The sequence below is a fragment of the Uranotaenia lowii genome, chromosome 3 (genome assembly GCF_029784155.1).
Source record: "Uranotaenia lowii strain MFRU-FL chromosome 3, ASM2978415v1, whole genome shotgun sequence".
Taxonomy (NCBI): domain Eukaryota; kingdom Metazoa; phylum Arthropoda; class Insecta; order Diptera; family Culicidae; genus Uranotaenia; species Uranotaenia lowii.
Window position 1 is genome coordinate 132798342 of NC_073693.1, and position 24498 is coordinate 132822839.

At 34.8% G+C, this 24498-nt stretch overlaps 1 protein-coding gene across 4 annotated transcripts in view; it reads left to right on the forward strand.

The window, feature by feature from the left end:
- LOC129754654 (G-protein coupled receptor Mth2-like) overlaps positions 1-24498 on the forward strand; it is a 143940-nt gene that overhangs the window by 102258 nt on the left and 17184 nt on the right. For all 4 annotated transcript variants that reach the window (XM_055750832.1, XM_055750833.1, XM_055750834.1 and 1 more), the window contains exon 2: positions 15377-15509. In XM_055750832.1, coding sequence (XP_055606807.1) covers positions 15377-15509 — 133 coding nt within the window. The remainder of the gene's footprint in view (positions 1-15376; positions 15510-24498) is intronic.

The window sequence follows — 24498 nt, forward strand, 5'->3', positions numbered from 1 at the left end:
GTTTTATTTTGATTGCACATGAAATTGAAATAAAAAAACAAGCTTGACCTCTTCTATGGATGTACTTTTTTGAACAATACTTCCATTTTAACTTCTCTAGTGGGGTAGGGGCACCATCCTCCGTCGTATCCCTTTGATTCGTCTTAATTCATGAATGCATGTTTAAGAGCCGAAAAATCACTTTCCACTTTAATTAGCTACTTCACATGATAAACTTACGCCTGTGAATTTATTTTTTATCACAAATTTGTCACTTTTAAAACTATTTTTTGAGATATTTGATTTTGAAATCTCGAAGTGAAATTAATTATTGGCACACTCCGCCATATTGAAAGACGAACTTAGTGATCCCCCCAACGTGTTTCTTTGTTTTAACGCTTCCTGTCAATGCATATAACAATCAAATTCATCAAATTCAACAGAAAAGTGTTGAAATAAAATTAGACAAATGATTTCAAACTAATCTGAACTATATTAATTTGTCAATATTCGATTGAAATCGAATCGCTCGGCCCCCATAATTCGTCGTAATTTTGCGACAGGAATAGGAAACCGTTTTGCAAGAATTGGAATTAGACCGGTTCATTTTTACTATATTTTGCTGACCACAGTCGGACTCATAGAGAATAAACATAATTGATTTCTAAGTAATAACAACACAATAAAGTAATTTTGAAGCTAGGAACTAGATGCGCTGGGAGAAAAGTGCAAAAAGTCTTTTTATATTAATGAATTACTTGAATGTATTCAGCATTGCTTATAATGCATGGTTTTAAATGAACATAGAATTGATGGCTTTTTTAAGCTAAGTGGTTGGTGTTTTACAAATTATTTACTACCAGTACCGTGCATAATTTAATAGACGTTTGAGTGCACGCAAGAATATCTCCTACTTTACACATTTCTAACGTTCAACTCCAATGACATTGTTTCTTCATAATTTTATATTTTAAGATTTGATTATTTTTGGTTCGATTATTTGATGACATTAAACCTCTCTCAAGTATTTGAAACTTTAGATACATCAATTATATGAAAATTAGACTTTTTCAACTTCTATCATTCAAACTGCAATATCTTACATACGACCAAACGCTTTGCTCTACAGAATGTTCACTGAGAGATCCTTGAAAACTAAAACTTAAACTTCTCCAGTTTTCAGAAATTCTCTAAATGGGAATCAATAACTACTCGAGGAAAAAAAATCAATTCCTGGACCGATAACCTCGATTTCTATTGAATTTTGACGATGCATGGAAAATCGATGCAAAAAACTCCCGTTGAAGTTCAAAATGACAAGAAAATTTGGATGAATGAATAATTTAAACTTTGAAATAAGAGTTCACGAGTCTCTGGTTTGGATCTCAATACAAGTTTAGATAAAAAAAATCGGAAGATATGATTTTTTGTACATAAAGTCGTTCAAAATAAAACAAAATCGAACCCCTTTATTATGCTGATTGCTACCATATAAGTTTTAAAACTGGACCCATGTTTGCTTCATATTTTATAAATTCTCAGTGAGTTTTCAACAAAAGATGTTTTGTCATTTTTGACATATTACAGTTTGAATGAAAAAGTCGAAAACTTTTATCGCTCTTAAAAAAAACTCGAATAGATGAGCTGAACCAGTCTAATGCGCATTACACGCATCAACGTGGCGTTGCTTTGTTTCGATATCCTTCGCCAGGGTTCCCACATGTATAAGAAAACACATGTTGACAAAACGCAAATGTGAGTCTGCCTCTCCTCAAATGTCTTACTATTCAGTCTCATTACGTAGAAAAACATATAGTTCTATTAAAAAATGTTGATGTTCTTTAAATATGGGTAGTTTCTGTGTAAATTTGTGCATTGTAATTTGTGTTAAATGTCTGTATGAATATTATGAAATTTAATCTTACAGACAAATCCTGGATCATGGCAGCCCAGTCCGTTGGAGAGTGTGTTGGTAGAAAATACATTTGCAGGGTGGATTCAATTTGTGAGGTCTAATATTGAGCTGCCTGCAATTGCCTTAGCCAAGCAATGGTACCTAGCTACAATAACGCTACCTTGAGATTTCTTGGCAAGACCATTTTATTGCTACTTATATCTTATTCGAACTTTGCCGTTATCTTGCGCGGTTGATCCGTGCGAAGTAAATAATAGCATTTGCATAAACCGCAACTGCAAAATTTCAAATCTATACCTCATGAGGGAGGAATAGTTTGAGACAATTTCGGTATAATTGAATAGAAGGTATAATATTTTGCTGCCTGCAGATGCATTAGCCAAGCAATGGTAGACCTGTTTACAATAAAGCTATCCTAGTTTCATGGCTTATTGCGACTGGTTACTTGAAAAAACTTCTGCTGTTACCCTGTGCGGTTGATCCGTTCGATGTAAGCTAATGCCAATTGCATGAACCGCAACCGCAAAATTTTAAATGTATTACTGAAGAGGGTGGAATAAATTGAGACAATATCGGTCTCCTTGTACGACGGAATTAGGAACCTGGTACGACAATGAAGGAACTTGAATGAGGAAAATAAATCATAAATTGACTAAAAATACGTAATGGATTGATCTATTTCCTTCATAGTTTCATAAAACAGTATTAGAAATATAGTTCAATTACTAAACATCAGTTTTAAACCAACGTGGAAGGCAATTCTATTGAAATAATGAAAAAAGCTTCCTTAAGCCGTTTTTTTTTTAATATATATCTTTATTAGTACCAATTCATCATTACATTTATATTACATTAATACATTAAATTAGGTGTTCAGTTCAACAATGAACTTTCAGAGCCTTATAGTTTAATAATCACTAAAATTTATTTATTCGACTTAAATTTGCTGAGCACAATCAAGCATTTTTATAAAGGAGAACATCCTGTAGTGAAAAAAAAATATTTTAAACTAAAAACTGAAGCTATCCTAAAATTAAACTAATTGTAGAGAGAGCGAATCTCTGCGATGGAAGACTGCATCGATTTGCCTCTGAAGTTGGAGATGATTTTGTTGGCCATCTCTTCGATAGATTCAATGCCTGCAATCCGATGAAGATCTTCGGTGCTGTGCCAAGGTGGAAGCCGCAAAATCATTTTCAGAACCTTGTTCTGAATCCTCTGGATGGCTTTCTTCCTCGTCGCGCAGCAGCTAGACCAAATCGGAACTGCATACATTATCGCTGGTCGGAAGACTTGCTTGTAAATAAGCATCTTATTCTTCAGGCAAAGTCGGGATTTCCTGTTGATGAGAGAATAAAGAGATTTAGTGTATTTATTACATTTAGATTGAATATCTTCAATTTGATTCTTAAAAGAAAGATTCCGATCAAGTGTGAGTCCCAAGTACTTCACGTAATCAGACCATTCTAAAGAAACCCCATTAAAAGTTATGGAACGATTTTCATTAGGTTTTAAAAAATTTGCTCTTGGCTTATGGGGAAATAAAATAAGTTGAGTTTTGGAAGCGTTAGGAGAAATTTTCAAGAAAAAGGAATTTAAATTTTGTTGCAATCTACTGCGTACCACCCGTAAATTTCGACCTTTGGCTGAAAGCAAAGTATCGTCAGCAAATAATCTTCTACCTTTTCCTTCTGGGACATCAGGAAGATCAGAAGTAAAAATATTGTATAAAATAGGCCCAAGTATACTACCCTGAGGGACACCAGCTCTAATGGGTATCCTTTCAGAGCATGAATTTTGATAGCTTACTTGCAAAGTTCGGCTAGTCAAATAATTTTGAATAATTTTGGTGAGATATACAGGAAAATCAAATCGAGCTAATTTAGCTACTAAACCTTTGTGCCAAACACTGTCAAAAGCTTTTTCAATATCAAGAAGAGCAACACCAGTTGAATAACCCTCAGATTTGCAAGCGTTGATCATATTAGTTACACTCAAAAGTTGATGTGTAGTAGAATGTCCATGACGAAAACCAAATTGTTCATCAGGGAAAATAGAATTCTGATTAATGTGAATCATCATTCTATTCAAAATAACTCTCTCAAATAGTTTACTTAAAGAAGGAAGCAAACTAATTGGTCGATAACTTGAAGGCTCTGAAGCACTTTTTCCAGGTTTCAAAATTGGAGTTACTTTGGCATTTTTCCATTTATTGGGAAAATAAGCCAAGTGAAAACATTTATTGAAGATTTTAACTAAAAAATTTAAAGTGCTTTCAGGCAACTTTTTAATAAGAATATAGAAAATCCCATCTTCCCCCGGGGCTTTCATATTTTTAAATTTTTTGAAAATCAATTTAAGTTCATCGATATTTGTCTCACAAGAACTTTCAAACACAATTTGCTTAGAAAGAATATCATCAATTTCTAGGGAAATTTGAGCATCAATTGGACTTACAACGTTTAAATTAAAATCATGAGCAGACTCAAATTGTTGGGCTAATTTTTGAGCTTTTTCTGAATTAGTTAAAAGAAGTTTATCCCCATCTTTCAAAGTAGGAATTGGCTTCTGGGACTTTTTTAGAATTTGAGTAAATTTCCAAAATGGCTTTGAGTAGGGTTTTATGTCCTCTACTGCTTTAGCAAAATTTTCATTACGAATGAAATTTAAACGACGTTTGATCTCTTTTTGAAGGTCGCAATAAATTAATTTCAAATAAGGATCCCTAGTTCGTTGAAATTGGCGTCGACGAATGTTTTTCAGTCGTATCAAAATCAAAAACTGAAGATCATCATCAATTAAAGGTTGATTAAATTTATGTTTAACTTTAGGTATTGAAGCGGCTCTAGCATTGACTATTGAAGTTGTCAAATTTTCTACAGCCAAATCAATATCTTCTATTGAATTCAATGGAACGTTTACATCTAAATTACGTTCAATAAAATTCATATATCGCTCCCAGTTAGCCTTTTGAAAATTAAAAGTTGATTTTAAAGGGTTTTCAATGGGACTTTGGGATAAAGAAAATGTTACTGGAAGGTGGTCTGAATCGAGGTCCGCATGAGTAACTAATTGACTACAATGCTCGCCTAAATCCGTTAGAACCAAATCAATTGTGGAGGGATTTCTAATTGAAGAAAAACAAGTATGCCCATTAGGATATTCAACAGTATAATAACCTGCAGAGCAGTCATTAAACAAAACATTCCCATTTGAATTTGATGAAATATTATTCCAAGATCGGTGTTTTGCATTAAAGTCACCAATAATAAAAAATTTAGATTTATTTCTGGGGAGTTTTTGTAAATCTCCCTTCAAAAAATTTTTCTGTTCACCGCTACATTGAAAAGGCAAATATGCGGCAACAATTATAATTTTCCCCATAGAAGTTTCTAATTCAATTCCAATTGTTTCTAAGACTTTTGTATTGAAAGAAGGAAGAAGTCTAAATTTGAGACGACTATTGATGACAATAGCTACACCCCCACCTTGTCGATCAAGTCGATCATTTCGTAAAATTTTAAAGAAAGCATTGCTTTTCAAGTTATTGTCTGGCTTTAAAAAAGTTTCAGTGATGGCAGCAATATGTATGTTTTGAGTTTTCAAAAATAAAAAGAACTCGTCTTGGTTAGCCAGCAAAGATCTAGCATTCCAATTCATAATATTTAAACATCTATTTGGATCCATGAGGGAATCGTAAAGTCATAATAATTTTGTTAGCATAATTAAAAGAAGTTTGGAAAGCTTCAAACATTGAATTTGCTTTCAACATAAGTTGCATCATTTCCATTAAATTTTGATGCAAAAATTTTAATTTTTCCTCAGTAGTCTCACCCAAATCAACAAAATTGTTAGAATCAGAAGAGGAAGGAGAAGAAAAAGTATTTGAATTTCGGGGATTTTCCCAAGCCTTCGCATGAACGTTGAGACTTGGTTTTTTCCCATTTTTATTAGTTTAACCTGAAGAGGGCAACCCATTTTCAACCACCTCTGAGAACGATAAACAACGAGTCTGTGGCGCAGAATCAGCCCAGGTAACATTAAAATCACTTCGGGTATTACCCAGCCGTGATTCCAATGTAGGCCGAGGCTGACTGCGAACAGGCAGTTTGTTTGCCGGTCTGACGTGTGTAGACGAAAAAGAGGAAGGAGGAGAAGAAACTTTTCTGGAAACTTCCTGGGTTTTTCCTAGAAGCAACAATTTTTGCCCTAACGGGACAATCTAGAGAATTCGAGGAATGATTACCTGCGCAATTCGCACACTTAAAAAATTCTGTTTTTGGCTTATCACCACCAAAAAGGCATTTAGATTTTTCATGATCGAATGAGCCGCAAAACATGCATCTGGCATTCATTCTACAATTTTTAGTGCCATGACAAAAAGCTTGACAACGAAGACATTGCGTAATATTTTGTAAAAAATTTGTATGGGATTTACGAAAAGGTTCAAATTTTACTCGACAATGAAACATAAGACGAGCCTTTTCCAAAATTTTCAAATTATTAACCTGATCCTTTTTAAAATGGATCAAATAAAGTTCAGGAGCAAAACCAACACTACTGGTATTATTCGTGTTGGTTCTTTTCCTCATTTGAATTACTTGAATTGGAGAAAAACCTAACAAAGAATTTAATTCATTTTTGATCTCATCCGGTGTCTGATCGCCGGTGAGACCACGAAGTACAACTTTAAAAGGACGATCACCTCTAGTGTCGTACGTAAAAAATTGGTGTTTTTTATTATTCAAATAATTTAAAATTTTTTGAAAATCATTAAAAGATTCCGCCAATATACGAGCAGTTCCCCTTCGACCGATCTGAAAAGAAATCTTCACATCCTTGACGGAAGTGACGATTTCTTTTCGATAGGCATTGAAGTCAGGAATCGTGACCGTTATTGGTGGAATCTTTTCGTTTTTAAGAGTATAAGAAGAAGAAGAAGGTTTCTTAGTACTCTTATCAGAATTAAATATGAATATTTCCTCATCACCGATGTTATGAAGGACATCGAATGAATTGGAAATTTCAACTTTTTTGGCAGATGGCCCTGGATTAGGTTCAGCAATCCGTTTTCTTCCGGCCCTTGAGCCGGCCGAAGACTTCCCCATGCTGGAAAGAAAAGAGAAAATATGAATAAAAGAAAATGAAAATAATTTTAGCACTGAAAAGTGCTGATTGAAATACAGGTAAGGAAAAAGTAAATAATGTAAAATGTTCCTGCAGGTACACAGCAACGATACGATGCTCCGGCGTACGTGTTGACGGCTCAACGGTACAGATGGAAGTGATGACTTCCTTAAGCCGTTGTCTTAGGGTCCTTTACCCTGCCTGAATACGATTCAGTGATGAACACTTATCTCTCCTTCTATCTAGGAAACACATGCTTATTTTGCAAATCTCTGTGCCGAAAATGCGCAGAAATGTGTACTGAAGATGATATGTGTGGAAAAACACTACTTGCATAAAGATTCAAGCGTTACCAAGCGAAACAATAAAAACATTTTAAATTATATGAATCCTGTTGAATAGTTCATCCCAAAAAAATATAGTGAGAATCGAACTCACTGCAACATCTCATCACGACTTACCAGTTCGATATCTTACCCAGTGCACCATCTGAGCAAACAAAAGTTCATTACCATAGTCCTCCTGCCACCGCCGATTATCAAAAAAAAAAAAAAAAATAAAAGCGCACTCTGCAGTTTGGCCGGTGTTTTTTTTCATTTTCTTTTGTCTTTTTTGCGGAAAGGGGTGAGAATGGGAGGAGGAATGGGGTGGGAATTGGAAACTAGAAATTGTTTCTATTGCCAGCCAATATACATACACACGCATAGCTCATCTTGGCTGGTGGTTTTTTGCAATCGGTTGAAAACAAAAACTGTTTCTTTTTAATTGCCATTTTACATATTTACCTCGCCGACACCTTAGAGAAAGTTCACTCGTGTTGGGAAAAAGGGGTAAGAAAATTCTACATCATTTTTGCTTGAAAAATGAATACATAAAGAATAGTAAAAAATGTGATTTTAAGAGTATCTCATTAGTTGAGTTTTAGTTCTTTTACATCAATAGTTATTCATTCAAAACCACTACACAGCAAAAATCAAATCAATCAATTTCACATCGAAAACGATGCAAATTATTGGACCATCGCTTTAGCCACAAATTTGTGTTTGAATCTAAAAATACATCATGGTTTGTAAAACGAAAAACGACGTAAATGTTGTAGAACGTCAATTTACATCACTCGACGTATTATTTGAATTTTAATTTTACATCGTTATCAATTTAAATTTAATCTCTTTGGGAAGCGCTTTTATATTTACTCACATTCTATAAATTGATAAGAATAAACAAATGCTGTGCCCAATTTAGTATTTTAAGATGAATATCAAGGAAATTTGCTGACGTACGTTATTCGATAAATTCTCAAAAAGTCGACAATTTCAATAGCAACGTTTTGGAAATTATGATAATTTTTGTTTGAATCAATCAAAAACATAGGAAGATTTAACAACCTTCAGGATATGTGATATGAACATATTTCAAAAACTAGTTGTAAGATATTTATTGTAAAAAATATAGATATATTTGTTTATATTTTTTTTGCTCATAAAAACCTATTTCAAAGTTATTGTTTTAACATGTGTTCGGGGCTCGAATTTCACAAAGTAAAACCATGAGGGTTTGATGCAAATTGCATTGTAAACTTATTGAAAAGATTATTTTAATTTTTCTTATCCAGCACCTCTTATTTTAGCCATTTTGAAAAACAATTTTTTCATACTCTATATATATTAAACTCGATTTAAACTGACACGTTACATTGTTATCGATGATAAGTTATCCTAAATTTGTTTATTCTTGCCTTTTGCTGAAAAGGTTTTGCATTTTTAAAGTTAAACGTAAATATTAAGACAGTAACGAGCAAAAAAAAATTAGAGAAATCTATAAATTTCTATAATTTGTTTTAAAACAAAATCGAAAAACAACGGTGACTTCTTAAGTACTGCCTCTTGTTCATTTTTTCATACAATACTTCCTGGTTCTTAAGTCCCATAAGTTTAATAATTGAATTCAATTATTGTTTACATTATTCAAAATCAAAAGTACATGTATTCAACCGTTTTTTCAATGATTCACAATCTGTGCTGTTGATTTTAAATCATTTGAAATACTTACTTTAAAAATGGTATCTATCGGTTCACGATCCTATCTTGGCAGGAGAAAAATCCACATTATAAAGCAATAAATCGTCTTTAGATTTAATCCCTTTCATAGTTAATACATGATAGATTCGTATAATCATTTCACGTTCTCTGAAAACTTACCTCATACGTAAAATCCATCGAGAAACACTCGATATGTGTTCTTTCTAAGTTCAGGAAACTCAGTTCAATTTAAACTAAAAAAAGCATAAATTAAATCTTACACAAAATGATAATAACAAACTAAATCAACTTTGCCTTTAAAGGCAGTAACGTATACGTGTCACAGAAAGAACAAATCATCTGGGTCTGGAGGGCAGCCATTCGTTTACACTGATCATTCAGTGAAGTGGTAATTGATTTGAACAATTGTATGGTTAAGCTCAACAGTTTTTTCGTGCTAATTTTGAAGTAGTTACAGATAACACTGACAGCAACTTACGGTTAACATCTTAGTACCCAAAGTTTATTCGTTCCTTAAAACATCACTATTCCAGCCAGGGTTGATTTGATTTAAATCAAAGTGATTTAAATCATGATTTAAATCACGACTTAAATCACTTGATTTTGATCAGTGATTTAAATCAAAGTTTCTCAGTGAATAAAATACCTGAAATTTAGTGATTATGGAATGGTTTTTTCATTTTTCCACGTTTTTAAGCATCGAAGCATCCCCTCGGGAACTAAGAATTGATTTTTTTTTCTTGCTCCTTGTGATATTCCAAAAGTTGTGATTGATGTCGAATGCTTGTCCACGTAGAAGGAGGTTGGAGTTTGGATAATGTCCACGTGGACATACTTCGTAAATATTACTCAAATTTAATTCAATAAATATATTTTGATATGGAGTTGGCATTGGCAAACAATGTCTGCTCTAGTATGATCAAAATAATTTTTGTTCATTTCTTTCAATCAAACTGAAGTAAATTTTCTTTTCCTTTTTTTTAATGAAGTCATCTGATTTTTCATGTTTTTGCTTAAATTTCAACCTCAACTTTTTTTATAGTAATGAATTAGAATTTATTCTATTTATTTGATCTTTTGATTTCTCTGAACCAACAGAAAAAGAAGGCTGATTAAGTGCTAAATTACTCGTAGTCTCTTTAAAAAGTGTTTGGTGAATTTCGATAATATTTTCATTCAGTAAAGGAATTGATGATTTGTTCAGAAAATTAACCATTTTATTTTAAAGAGCTTTAAAAATTGTATTCTTACTATAAAATTATACGAGGCCGGTAGAAAACATGCATTACAAAGGAGAAGCTTACGAAGGAATTTAACAAAATTTTCCAAGACAACCGTCAACCGTTTCAAGTCGTTAGATACAAAGTCGAATCGAAGCGGATTTAGTTTGAAAAGCATTGGTCTTTGATGAATGTTGAAAATCATGAATCATAAATGTTGCACTTATACAGCCTGAATAAAGCTGAGTTTAGCAACTCAGCTTTATCACATGACAGAGAACCTTCGGATGCTAAAATATTTTCTTCATATGCAATTTATAGAACAAATGCTATTTAAATCAAAAAAATCTGATTTAAATAAAAAAATTCCGATTTAAATTAAAAAAATCTGATTTTTTTGATTTTTTTGAAAAAATCATTGATTTTTATCCACCCTGATTCCAGCTGGGTCAGTCTGGTCTACTGTTCCGACTGTTCTCGATGTTTGGTAAGTAGCACAGTGACGCATAATTCTTACGGCATCCAGCCACAATTATTGAAGGATCATATTCATATCCTGTTGTCACAATGATTTCGTCATTTGTCCTTTTCTCGACAATGTTCCAGCGAACTAAAGCAGCTTTTGCATCGATCCAAGACAACTGTTTCCCATCATTAGTCTGAAACACAATAAAAAAGAGCAACAAATTAAAGAATCCATCGAAAATTCCATTGCAAACTTACCGTATTTTCGTAACTTGGAGGTATTCAGACTTAGATAATCAGCATCAGGTCGAACACCAGTAGATTTTAATGACGATTTAGAGTTAAAACCAGGAAACTAAAATCCAAAAAACAGAGCTCAATATCGCGATTTGTTTTTGTCTACCAATGTTTTTGTTTTTGCTTTCAATTCTAGCAGAATATTACATAACGACATAAGTACGAATTAACTTTCCAAATATTTCAAATGAGAAAAACTAAAAACGAGCTCACAAATTCCAATCTAACTTTGAAATCGTGCAATATTGGACGTCATTTTTATACAGGTTTCAACGTTTTTAAATTCGCAAAATATTTTATTTTTACAGGTTACATCTTTCTGAAGTGTCTCACTCGAAGTTCGAGTTTTATCGAAGCTAATCGTCTTCGAGCTCTTCAAGAAGGTTGAGTAATGAGTTCGACTTATACATATCGCGTCATTTTAAGAAATCCATTTTCAAATATCTTAAAACTGATAAACTTGATCTTATTGGAAAGCTACTCTAGTTTTTTGTGGATGATAAATTGTCGATGAACAGATGAACCTGAACCATTTGGAATAATTGAATTTTGGTTAAGGAAATGATCAGTTCTGGTAACATTTTTTTTTATTTCTATTTTCCGTTCCATCGCCTTTAATTAGTTGATTTTATGGTGTTTTCTAGTATCATCAAATTCTACGAATTCTACACTTGCTGTTCAGTTGCTTTGAATAGATCAGCTTCATAGGTCACCTCTTTTACAAGCTCATCCGGAATTTTTATTGCGTAGAAATAAAAGCAACGGATGTTATTTACAACACATTCTCATTTGCACTTAAAGAATTCAATCTGAACTTATCACGCAGTAGCAATCCGAGTATTTTCAACAGTTCAACAATGTGTCATTTAAGTTGCTTCGCCACCATCGGTTTTGTATTTCCACTGGTTTAACTTACAATCCTCCCTTCTTTAATTTTACAATCAATCCTTCCTGAATATAATTGAGGTACACATTTCAGCGTTTTCTTGAACAAATTTCACATTTCCTCCAACCGGTTTGCCTAAAATTATTGCTAAACTGACGCGCAATAAAAGGCAACTGTTACTCTGTATAAACTGTACCCAAAGTTTGAATTTACATCTAGTCGATGTGATTTTTTCCATCTTCATATAAATTTCGTATTGCGACCCTCAAGAAAGGCCTGTATATAATATAAAATTGCATGTTTCATTATTCGCAAAGAATTAAATGGTTTTCGATGTAAAATTATGTTGAATTTCAAAGCACATTGCCAATTTTTACATCGTTTAAAGAATTGAGTGTCGTGTGAATTCAACTATTTCTTGCTGTGTACTTTCGAAAATAAGTCCTAAAAGTGTTCAATTTATTTTAGGCTCTAAAATTAAATTAAGGAAGGCTTCATTTGAAAGAAAAATATGTTTTCGGTTCAAATCAGATTTAATTCCAACTCGATACATTCTAATTTAATAAATAAAATAATTTCAAGTACATATCTACTATATAAATATTGATAAAAAACGAACCATAAAAACATATTTCCGCTGAATTATTTTCTTGCACCTGAAGATTAAGTACAAGTTATTTTTTTCAAAGATAAGTTATCATTTGTAATTTATTGCATTATAATAATCCTGTGCAAAAAATTTAATGTTTAAATTTAGATTTTTCAAAGATCGCATTCATGAAAATAAGTTCAAATCTATTTTTAAAATAGTGGTTTTCACCTGTTTTGATTTTTGTTTTGGGCAATTTTGAATTTGAGTTCCTATTTTGAATTCTGAATAAAAATTCTGAATTCCTTATTTGTAATTTATTTCAGAATCTTAATTCCAACCAAAATTTCCCAATAATTATGAATAATAGAATCCTTAAGCAGAAATATCTTATTTGAATTTTAAATCATTGATTTTCTTTATGAATTCTTTCTTCAATTATTTATTCGTAATTGAACAAGTAAATCTGAATGAAAATTCCGTATGATGAAACTCTGATATTTGAATTATGGACAACAATTTCAGAACTTTTTAAAGTTTCAATATTGCATAAAAATTTGTACTAAGTTCAAATCCAAATCTTGAAAATGGTTTGTTATTTCAAATATTTTTTTAAATATTCCCGTATGGTGAGTTTCGAACATAAAAAAAATCTTTTTTCAGTCTTAAATGCAAAACCAAGATTCGAATCAGGATTTTGCCTCAATGATAAACCGAACTGTAAATCAAGATTAATAAACTAGATACATATTTCACAATCCGGTTATAGGCAACAAATTTTGATTTTTTAAAAAAAAAATTGAAACCAGAATATAGGAAATGACTCAAACCTTAGCTCGTTATATATTTTTTTCGCACTTATCCGGAAAAGACAAGTCCAGGCAGCTAAATCCGGGAATTCGATTTCAAAGTTTACATCCCAAACGCTGGGTAATAACCAGGCAAATTTGTTAATTGTTGTTTATCAAAACACATCAGCCAGATTATTTGGATAAACTATTTAATTTTTTCTTTGATTTTGCAAATATAGTGAAAACATTCGGGCAAAATCCGGGCAATCAGGCAAACTTAGTGAGTTTAATTTAGGGTTGCCATCCATCTCACTTTTTTCTCAAAATGTGTCGCTTCTTTCTGAGAAAACTGTTGTGGTAGACTCAACCCTCTCTGATTCTACCAATTCAAAATAGTTGCCCGGTGCTTGATAAAAACCCTTCTTATAAAATCTATTCTCGATCATTTTCAACTTCTGTCATTTTTTTCTAATATCCTTTTATCCATTTATGATTTTGAAAACTAGAAATGTTCTAACTTAAAGAAGATGACATTCACCGATAATACTGTGAAAAATGAATAGGTAAAAATTTTATAAAGTTTTACTGACTTACACTGGATAAACCTAAATATAGCCTCAATTTAAATTTATTTGTTCAACACAGAAAGTCATTCAAATATGATGTTCTTTTGTGTGTGTTATTTCTTCTTCTTAAAATATCAGCATTTTCCAAACCTTATATAAGATTAGATTTAATAACTCGTTAAGTTCTTAGTATTTTAGGTTGCAAGAATATTTACCGGGCATATCCAAACTGGGTGAAACCGGACAATTTTATCTAAGAACCTGGTAAAATCTGGGCGTCTGATTCACAAAATGTTGACGCAAAATGCTGGCCAAATCCGGGTAAATTTGGTCAAAACCACGAAATTATTCAGTTAAAAATCGAAAAGAATACATTTGAAAATATCTTTTCACATCAAAACACATCAGCAGATTTTAAATCAAATTTAAGGCTTCTTAAAAACTGTTCATGATTATTTAGATTAAACTTGCTAAACAATATAGTTTTTGGTCGCAAAAATTAAAATAAGAAAAACTCAATTTAAGTTTTTTTGTTCAGTTTTGAAAATAAAGTGGATTAATCTGTGCAAAATCAAGGCTTTTCTACCATATAAATCAGGGCAACAGAGCCGCACCGAACTTCACTGAATTTTTGTCAAATATCCGGGCAAGTCCAGGTAAAACCCGGAATCTGGCAAGCTTTTCTTAGCATCACCATAACAATCTGCACGTTCTAGCGATGTGTATATTTTTTGATTGAAGAAAATATTCTTAAAGTGGCTTCCAAAGGATGATGGATCCAGTGTTTCTCCTCCCTTCAATGTAAAGCTTTAAAAAAAAGTCAAATTCCGGATAAAATAAAACAGGGCTACCAAGCGAAAACAAACCATTTTCAATCAAACAATTAATGAATGGATGAGTTCATTTAAATAAACTTGGTAGATTATACAAAAACACGGCTGTGAAAAAATATAACCATTTCTTCAAATTTCGGATTTAAAATTACTCTGAGTTACAACATTTTCGACTTAAGTGTTCGAAGTATACAAAGAGTGAAGTCTTCTAGAGAATTAAACTTCGAAAACAAATTTCATTTTCCCATATTAAATAACTATCTATGAACTATTTAAGCAGAAGGAACATATAAATATGTATGTATAGGAATGGAGATAAAAAAAAGGGTTAAGAGTTTCCAAAATGTCCCACTTTTTTTGGGATTTCCCACTTTTTTTTCGTGAAATTAATCGCATTTTTCTGGAAGCATCTGATGAGCCTAGTTTAATCTTATTGAAAATTCGATATTCGGGACTAAGGACTGTGGGGTGTTGGTGTGTTCAACGCAGGAATGATAATCATGAATAAATGCTGAACCATTTATTATAGCAGAAAGAATCAACGAAATGAGAATCAAAATTATTTGAAAAATTTCAACAGAAACAATTATTTTTCTAAACACAGATTTTGTAATAAAAGCTATCAACTATCACTTTTATCTTAAATTTTCTCTCATTTCTTTTCAGACCGGTTACGTGCATTCAGTCGGAAATGCTAGAATAAACCAGCACGATTATTGTCTGTTTCCCGATGGCAACGTTACAACTCTGTACTATGGCGGCGAAATAGAAAGCCAGCTGAAAAAAGGTTCCTTAATAAGTAAGTATACTCATGAAATGAATTTGAAACATTTGATAAAATGAGTATTCTTTTTTTTATATCATTGGACTTCCTCTTAAAAAAAAACAAAATTTAGAACCGTTACACCCCTTGGAATTACTAATATGAGTCTTAATTAAACATGAATTTCCCATAGAGCGAAAAATGTCGTGTTGAAATTTCTCCTTACTCGAAAAATGGGAGTTTGGTAAAGTAATTGTGAAGTGAAGGCCAAATAAACAATTTACTCACTTATATCAAGACCATTATCGCTGCTAAAAATGATTTAATTACTTTTTTGCCTAGTATGAAGTCGTGGCCGTGCCTTATTTTGAAAACCCGAATTAAAATTGAGCTTGTTCATGACCCTATTTGAATTCCATGCATCCATGTGGGAGGGTGTCTGGTTTGAAATAATTGAACTCATTCATAATGTCCCACACACATGGCACTGTCCAGTAGCAGCCAAGTTTCAATCTGCAACAGATATAGATAAGAATATCAGCAAAACAGTGACATGGAATTCTTGAACCAAATCGTGGCACTGCTTTGCTTGTTCACCATGTGTCCATCGGAAATCGCCCAAGGTTTAGTCTCGATATCGCAGCGCGGCGATAAACTTTCCTTTCAGGAATAGGTAACGGTTTCACCGAGTTAGGGACGCGCGACTTTGCGGTACTGTTATTGTTTTCAAAACTTCTGTTATTTCTCCAAACACGCTGATTTAGTGGGAACCCAAGTGCGAATATTGTAAACTTCTTTTGTGACCGTTCATTGCCATTTCCGTCAACCACTCCCTGCGTTCCGAATACCCGGATGAACCCATCATCACGCGCATTCCGCAAGGAGTCGCGGTCGTTTAAGCGGCGGTTTTCTGTAAACAAAAAAGGTTTCCAGCTCGGTCCGTTTTCCATGTCGTCGGTGGTTTTTGGAAAGCAAACGCTTATAGAAGCGTGGATACCTAAATAAATAATCACATCCGATTCTGGCGATGATTGGCGCCAGGTGTAAACCAATTAGGGAGATCATCTTTTGGGCGGTTAAGTGCTGGAGAAAATCTCTGACACCTTCAGCGATGCGTGTGGCAGCCATGGACGTCTGGTTGGAGGTTTTTCTTAATCAAATATCAAACTTAACAAAAAAAAAGTAATAAATTTGATGTTTCTGATCTCGAAATCAAAATTTTAAAATTTGTCATTCCCCGGCCATTTTTACGTTCCCAGATATCGGGATGTTTGATTCTTTTTTGCCTAAAAAATTCAACTTCACAAAAAATGTTACTTTTTTCTTAAAATGTTACATACCATTTGAAAAAAAGTAAACAAATATTGCAAAAATGTTTTTTTTGGCAAACAGTTTTTAGCTACTGGTAAAAAAAAAGTTATTTCCAGCCAGCAAGGTTTTTTACTTTGTTTGTAATTCATGCAGTAGGAGCAGGCTTCCGAAAAGTACTGGCGAACGACAGTATTCTTGCGAATGTCGCACATGCACCTCGATGAAAGCTTCCCGAATATTTCTTCTCCGACAGTTTTAAAAGGAGCGGTCGTGCGATGTACAGCGATGGCTTGTTTTACCTCATGCGAGCTCATTTCGCATGACAGTACTTCTTACTCCGTCCGACTGTAGCCGAGATTCGCTCGGGCTGAGTTGATTTCGAACGAACGGATTTTCCTTTCTTGAAGCTACTGCGGGTGGTGATCACCCCAATCACCTTCCCCTTCCCTTTTCGCCTAACCTGCACCGGCACCACATATCGCGTTATGCGTCGATCGTATGCTGCTGCTCGGTGCGAATAAATGGCTCGTTCGATCTATTCGAACTGAGCAGCAGCGCATATGATCGGGCATGGGTACGGTATGGGCACGACAGTCACCCGTGACAGTCCTGCCCAAACTGTCACGCCCTGCAGCCGACAGTTAGGATGAAATTATTTTCGAAACAGGAGGCATGCAGGGATGAAAACCGAACTGTCGGTTGGGTTCGCTACAGCTTAAAGCACAATACTTTCGGAAACGCATGCTTTGAGCAGATTGTTCAGATACAGCCATGGATGCCACATTTTGATCGGTAGTATTAGTGTATCTTATTCTCACCCATAAAAGTCTTAATATAACAGAAAGAGATACACTGATAATACCGATCAAAATATGGCATGGTTGGATACAGCCTGGGTTCTCGCACGTGTGCGATGTGGCCGAAGCATTACGATTCGTTACCGACGGTACAGCAGCGAACCGAGTGGTAAGGAAAACCGAGACAGTTTGTTTGGCAAGAAAAAAGCTGTCATAGCAAAGCTGTACTTTTCGGAAGCCTGAGTAGGAGACGGTTAAACAATGCTTGTTTAATAGAATGCAAATACATTCAACAAATCAGGTAGCTACACAGAAATAGAAGTGAACCTATGTGTAACTGTAAGAGAAGCGACTTTCTGAAACACAAAATTCCAATCGATACAAAAGAACTGTCAACATGCTTGGCATTGCTCCTCAGATAAGCCCGTTCAGAGTAAGAGCGTGTAGTTTTTTCGCTGTGCTCTTCTTAAACTGTGTAGCTTAATATACACTGCACTGGTAGAGAACATCAATCTAGTGAAACTAAATTCATAGCGGCCAAGGTAGACATGATTGACTGTCGGTGTCTTTTACAATATTGCTTAGTTTCACAATGCAAATATTTTGATATAAAATGTCAAGTCGAGGGATCCACCAATAGTGCTGTCTAACTTAACAAAATACACAACTTTTCTTAACATGTCCAAGGTCTACAATTTCAACTTAAAGAGATACGTTAGAATAAAATAAAACCCTTGCTTTTTTTAAAGAATATTTTAATACTGCGATTTTTCAACCTTTTTATATAAAAATATGCGAATTAATAACGTTTCAAAAGACACCAATCTTATTATCCCTGGGTGCTTTTAATTTTTTTCCCTCAAGATTGATATTCTGCATCAGTACCAATGATTAGCTATGAAAGCTTTCTTCAGCCAAAAATTACCAACAAAAGTAGCGGTGAAGGAACCTTTATTTGATCTGTATGATTTATGAAGGTTTTGCAGATTTATTTCCAAAATTAGTCACAGTGTCTTGCGTAATTTTCTCGGTTTGTTTAAAAGGAAAAGGTTTTAGGATAATTTAAGTAAATGTTAACTAGCGAAACGATGGTTTTTGTAAATTAATGTTTCCCTGATTTACAGTTATTGGTATCAAATAAATTAAAATGAATTGGTTTTATGCTGGTGCTGAACGAAACAAGAAAAATAAAAAAAAAAATAAAACCTACCAACTTGTATCAAAAGTTTCCTTATAAATTGACATTCATAAATCCGCAGTAAATCAGGAAAAACATTTTTTTTTAAAAGAATAATACTATGATTTAAAAGATTTCAAAAGATATATTTTCTTCATATAATTTAACGAGATTAGTAGAGAAAATGTTGTAAACTCAGTTTCGAGCAACTTTAAAATCGGTAATCTACATGTTTTGAAGACAAGCTCATGCTCGGAAAACTAGCAATCAAACATCAAATGCCACAACTTTGAAAGGCCATATCTTCATCACAATAGTGTATACAGAAGTAATCGATGACAACACAAACACCTTAAACTTGTTATTGAACCAAAAATATTCTTTTTGAAAAGAATTCAATTCGGTTCCAGTTGCAATTATTTTCTTCATTCTAAAAAAAATTGATTGGCCTCTAAAACAACAATAATGCATAAAGGTACGATAAACAGTAATGAAGCTCTTGCTGCGCTAAAGCAGGGCACTGGCGCAGTGGACCGAATATTTCCCTAGCTACTCGTAGGACTAAACATGAACTTATACAACAACAACATCAATAATTGGAGGAACGTCGAGACAACTGACGTTAGCTCGGACGAAGGAGGAGAAGCTAGAAGAACGCAGACGGAGGTCTTCGCTAAGAGAGGACTTCTTAGGTCTCCAAAGTAGTAAAGGAGCTAGGAAAGGAGATTGGCAGGGAGGTTGCCAAGGAAGCGGGAAGAAGCCCGGTCGCAAATGAGTCCACTGAAAAACTCAGTAGTTCCCAGCAAAAGGAGCAGGAAGAGATGCGTTTAGGGGCATACAATAATGTGGCCTTTTGGAGGCAGCCGACATGGTCGACTAGATGCAGGAGTTTGTGCGAAGTACAGACAAAGTGCACACGCACATCGAGACTTGGGTGCCGAAATTGATGGTGCTTCTGCAGAGTGCCGTCAAGGAACGAACGGAGCTGGTGCGGAAAGCCGAGGCTTCGGAGGAGGGATTGGAGGAAGCAAAACTGGTTGCTTCTCTAGGACCTTCAAAGGAGTCCAAGCCGAGAAGAACCGCGAAAAGAGATCGCGACTCCCTCGTCGTAAACGATTCCTCCAAAACAAAGGAGGGATACAGACTACCATGATGCAGACTGAGAAAGCAGTGCAGAAGACTGGCGAATAGTTCGTATTAGAAAGGAGAACGCGAAAATAAAGGCCGTCATGAAGCCAGATCCACCCCAAAACTAAAACCTCAACGGGTTAAGACCAGGGGTGATGCCCTTGTCGTGGAAGTGAAAGAAGGCACAACGTATGCGGACTTGTTATCTGCTCTTGGCGAGTGCGTCACCAAAACAAGACGCATCCAAATAGGCGAACTTCGAGCTAAAAAAAGACCCGTCGGTAAAGAGCGCCCACTTCAAGGAGCTTGTTGAAAGCACCTTAGGCGATGAATCGACTGTCCGAGCGCTATCGCAGGCGCACATCTATTGAATGCAAGGACTTGGATGAGTTTACCACTGCAGAGGAGCTCGAGAAAGCACTCTCCAGCATACCTGGTATGAGCAACGAATCAGTAGCTATTAAACTGAGAAAGGCGTACGGTGGAATGCAGATAGCGACGATTCGTCTCTTGCCAACAGCGGCCAATACGCTACTCACGGTAGAGAGTGTAAGAGTTGGATGGTCAGTGGGGCTCTTTAGGACCGCACCCAGGATACCGAAACAAATGCAACGCTGCTTTAATTGTTGGGACTTTGGTCATCAATCCCGAAGCTGCAACGGACCCGACCGGTCACGATTTTGCCGAAGATGTGATGAAGAAATACACCGACAACCAAAATGCATGCTGTGAAAACAGGAGGATGACAACGCTCATGATACTGGTGGCTTGGACTCCAAGACATTCAAAAACGCAATGGAAAGCCAGTAAAGTTGGATGTAATCCAGTTAAACCTCAACCATAGCGAAGTTGCACAGCTTCTGCTGGAGCAAACGGTATGCAAAAGTAAATGTGATGTGGCGATTTTTATCAGAACCATACAGAATTCCGTCTGAAAATGGTAATTGGACAGCCGACATGTCTAGCTTAGCTGCTGGCTACGCCACGCGACTTTTTTCTATCCAGGAGATAGTAGTAGATTCTCGGGACGGATTCGTGATTGCTAAAATCAACGGCATGTTTTTATAATGTTGGATGAACTCACTCACTAACTGACAGGAAGGTCCCATGTAGTAATAGGAACACTTGGGCGGTTAATTAGGGTAGTACCATAGGAGCCACTGTCCTAGAGTCTAGAGTCCTTTGCGAGACTGGAAGTTGTGCTGTGCAACACTGGATCTATCAGCACTTTACACATGCCTGGAATACCAGATAGAACGTTAGTGATAGATATTACTTTTGCGAGCCCATCATTAAAAACTGACATGAATTGTGAGAGAGTGTGACGATCAAACGCACAGCGATCATCAGGCAATACGTTACAGCATTGAAGACCAAAGCAGAGATGGAAGACCAAAGCTTTCGATAAAGAAATGTGCACCGAAGCTTTAAACATGCAGGAAGCATCGCAGGTCCATAATGCTGAGCAGTTGACGAAATGATGATAGCGGCGTGTGACATGACATTTTCACTCTAATATATGTTATGAGCCTACTTGGTTGAATAATTTCACTGCATCAAAGCAGTCGAAAGTATCCCTTTAATTCCCTTTTTTAGATAAGAACTAATGGGAATCTTTCGATCAGCCAGATTTTCACTATTTCACTTCAGCTATGGTATCCTTACTGCCCATTCTTCATGACATTCGCAAAAATCATGCATATTTTAAAAAATCAGGGAAATTCAATGGCATATCAGGTTTTCAGGCAGAGTCTCGAAAAATCAGGCACATTGGCATCACTGGTGGTGAACGTCGATCGGCACTCTGAACTGATTAACACGATCGTCGCCATGGGACCCATATTAGGGTGACGGGTGTATTTCCTGGGCAAGGTCACATCAAAAACGTGTGACGCAATCTTTCTCATGTTAGCCGCTCAGTTTAGCCACACGTTGTATAGCTGGAAGCTCTTTTTCTTTGACGAATGTGTTAACACGTTCGTCGCCATGCTTATTTTGATTATTGTATCAGCCAGACCCAAAGAAATTTTCGGAGCGAGAAAGCAAATAGGGGGAACTCCACTATTTGCAACGTGGGTCTAAACTGAGCGGCTAACTTTAGTAAGAGAGCGTCACATGTTATTGATGTGACGGGGCCTCCCAGGAAATACACCGTTACCCGAATATGGGTTCCATGGCGACGAACGTGTCAAAGTGTGATTCGTATTCTGCTCTGTTCTGTTTGGGAGATGTCGGACAACCCTGATAACGACCATAAAAATGATATTAAAATTAACGAGAAAAAACTAAAATTTTAACATAAAAATCAATCCATTGAGAAATGAGTTACAGTAAAGCAAAGCCAAAATTGGATGTCATCTTTGAGTAAGATATTTTTCTACTGGAAAATTCGGAAAAGCAGGCAAATTTTTATCGGACCTTAACATATTTATACATCGTTAACAGTTTTATTCTTGATAGCTCTAAAGATTTAAGAAACTCTCAAATACAGAAAAGCTGTCAAAAATAACACATACATCTAAAAATATTTAAAGCAATTCCTGTGTATTTGTTTGTTTGTCCTCTTTAGGCTCAGCCGTCTTAGGTTCTAAAGAACTAACTAACTAGGTGCTAACTAGGACCAGGAATGATGAAAAATGCTTTCACACGTTTGTAAAAACTTCTCAACTCAAAGTTTGAAGTAAAACGATACTCGCTTAGGGCTCCCTTAGGGCTCCCTTAGGGCTGTCCCAACGGTGTATGTAAAACACGGTTTTCGACCACGCTAAAACAATCCGTCCGGCACCGGTGGCGTAAATTGCTGTTTTAGCACAGTTATCGATTTCAAAATTCCCAACAGCTATACGCCTTTGTTCCAAATTCATGCCAATTTGGAACAGGATTTCAAAATATACGACGTATGCGACAGACCGATTTAGACGTTTGGGGTTCACGGTGAGAAAATTTTAGTCAATGATGATTATTTTCACACATGTTTGGGTAGCATTGGGTGTAATAATTGTTTCTTTTGAGAAATTATTTGAATGTTTTTTCCCGCCAAAACCGGTCAATACGTAAAACAAATTGAGAAAACATGTTAACAAAAACCGTATCAACTATAAAAAACTTATGACACACTATTCTTGACTTTATATCTTAATAAATAGCTTTTGGCCTCAACGAATTAGTGAGCCCAGTCAGCGTTTCTCGAGTTCATACGTTATATGAATAAGAAATGGAAAATAACAGAAGCATCCTTATGAAATTAACGCAAAAACAATAAACTTTAAAAAAAATTAAAAAATTTGAATATCTGTGTGATTACCGATTTTTGTCAAAATTTGTTAACAATATTTATAATCTACACGAACAATATATCATATTTCACGGTTTTAACATAAAAACCGTGAAATATGATATATTGTTCGATAACATTGACTAAACTGACATGATTCTTAGAAAAAATTCCTTTCAATTTCTGGTTTAAAAAGCCGTCTGCTACATTACAAACTACTGATAATCATGAAAATTTTACTTAAGAATTCTTAAAAGGAGCATGTTTGCCCAAACAAAAGCACCAACATGTTTAATAAATTTTTACCTATAATCAAGAACTGGTAAACTGAATTAATATTTGGAATCAGCACTCCAAAATAAGTCAATTTTTAAAAGAAAAATGTTTTTTTTTTGTTTCAATTAAGCTTTTTTTCTCGCTGCGCATAGTCATTTTGGCTTTGTAAGCTTCGTTCGATCATGGATAAAAATCGGTTTCAACTGGTTTCTGCCAACTGGTAGTTGTTCAATGAGTCAATGTTTTGGTCGAAACTAGTCAGATCGTTGTCAATGCAGCAAGTTGAAACTAGTCAAAATAGTCAAAACCGATCCAGCTCGATAGGGGGTTTCGTTACAGCCTGGAAGAAATCGGTCGAAGTCAATTGGAAAAAGAAAGGTATTCAATTGTCAACCCATTTCTACTTGTTTCGAACAAACTTCATTAAAAAGACTTTAAGATAATGGAATCCTGGTAGAATAATGACGGTGTAAAACTCCAAACTTAGCAATTTTTCAATTAAAATGAGTTTTTTCTTCTCAATTATTGAGTGTCTGCAATAAAAGTGTAGCCGTTTTAAATTTGCTATCACACCGGTGGGGAGCGCGTGTTTTAGCCGATTCCAAAATTTAAAATTTTGCTAAAACTGGTACTAAAACCAATATTAAGACCTGAACCGTTGCAGGTGCTCTAAGGATCAGCTAGTTTAGAAAAATATTGTTTTTCGGAACTTTATTATTCGTAACCAACTACTAATTACCTTTTAACATGTCTTTCTAATTTTAGTTTATATTTTTCAATTTTATATTTTAATTTTTAAAGTGTTAAGAAATTATAATAAATAGTCTACACAATGAACATAATATCTACCAAAATGGTCTACATTTATGGTCGGGGGAACGTCAACAAACCACAGGAAAAAATTTCCTGAAACAGATATTTTGCTAACAGCTTTGAAGGGTTAAAGTACAATTTCGATCCAATTCTCTAGTTTTTATTTTTTGTTTGGATCTATGTGGATTATAAAGCTTGTTAAAGCCAGCCCGACATAAAATCTTATACCGATAATTCCACCTTCAAGGA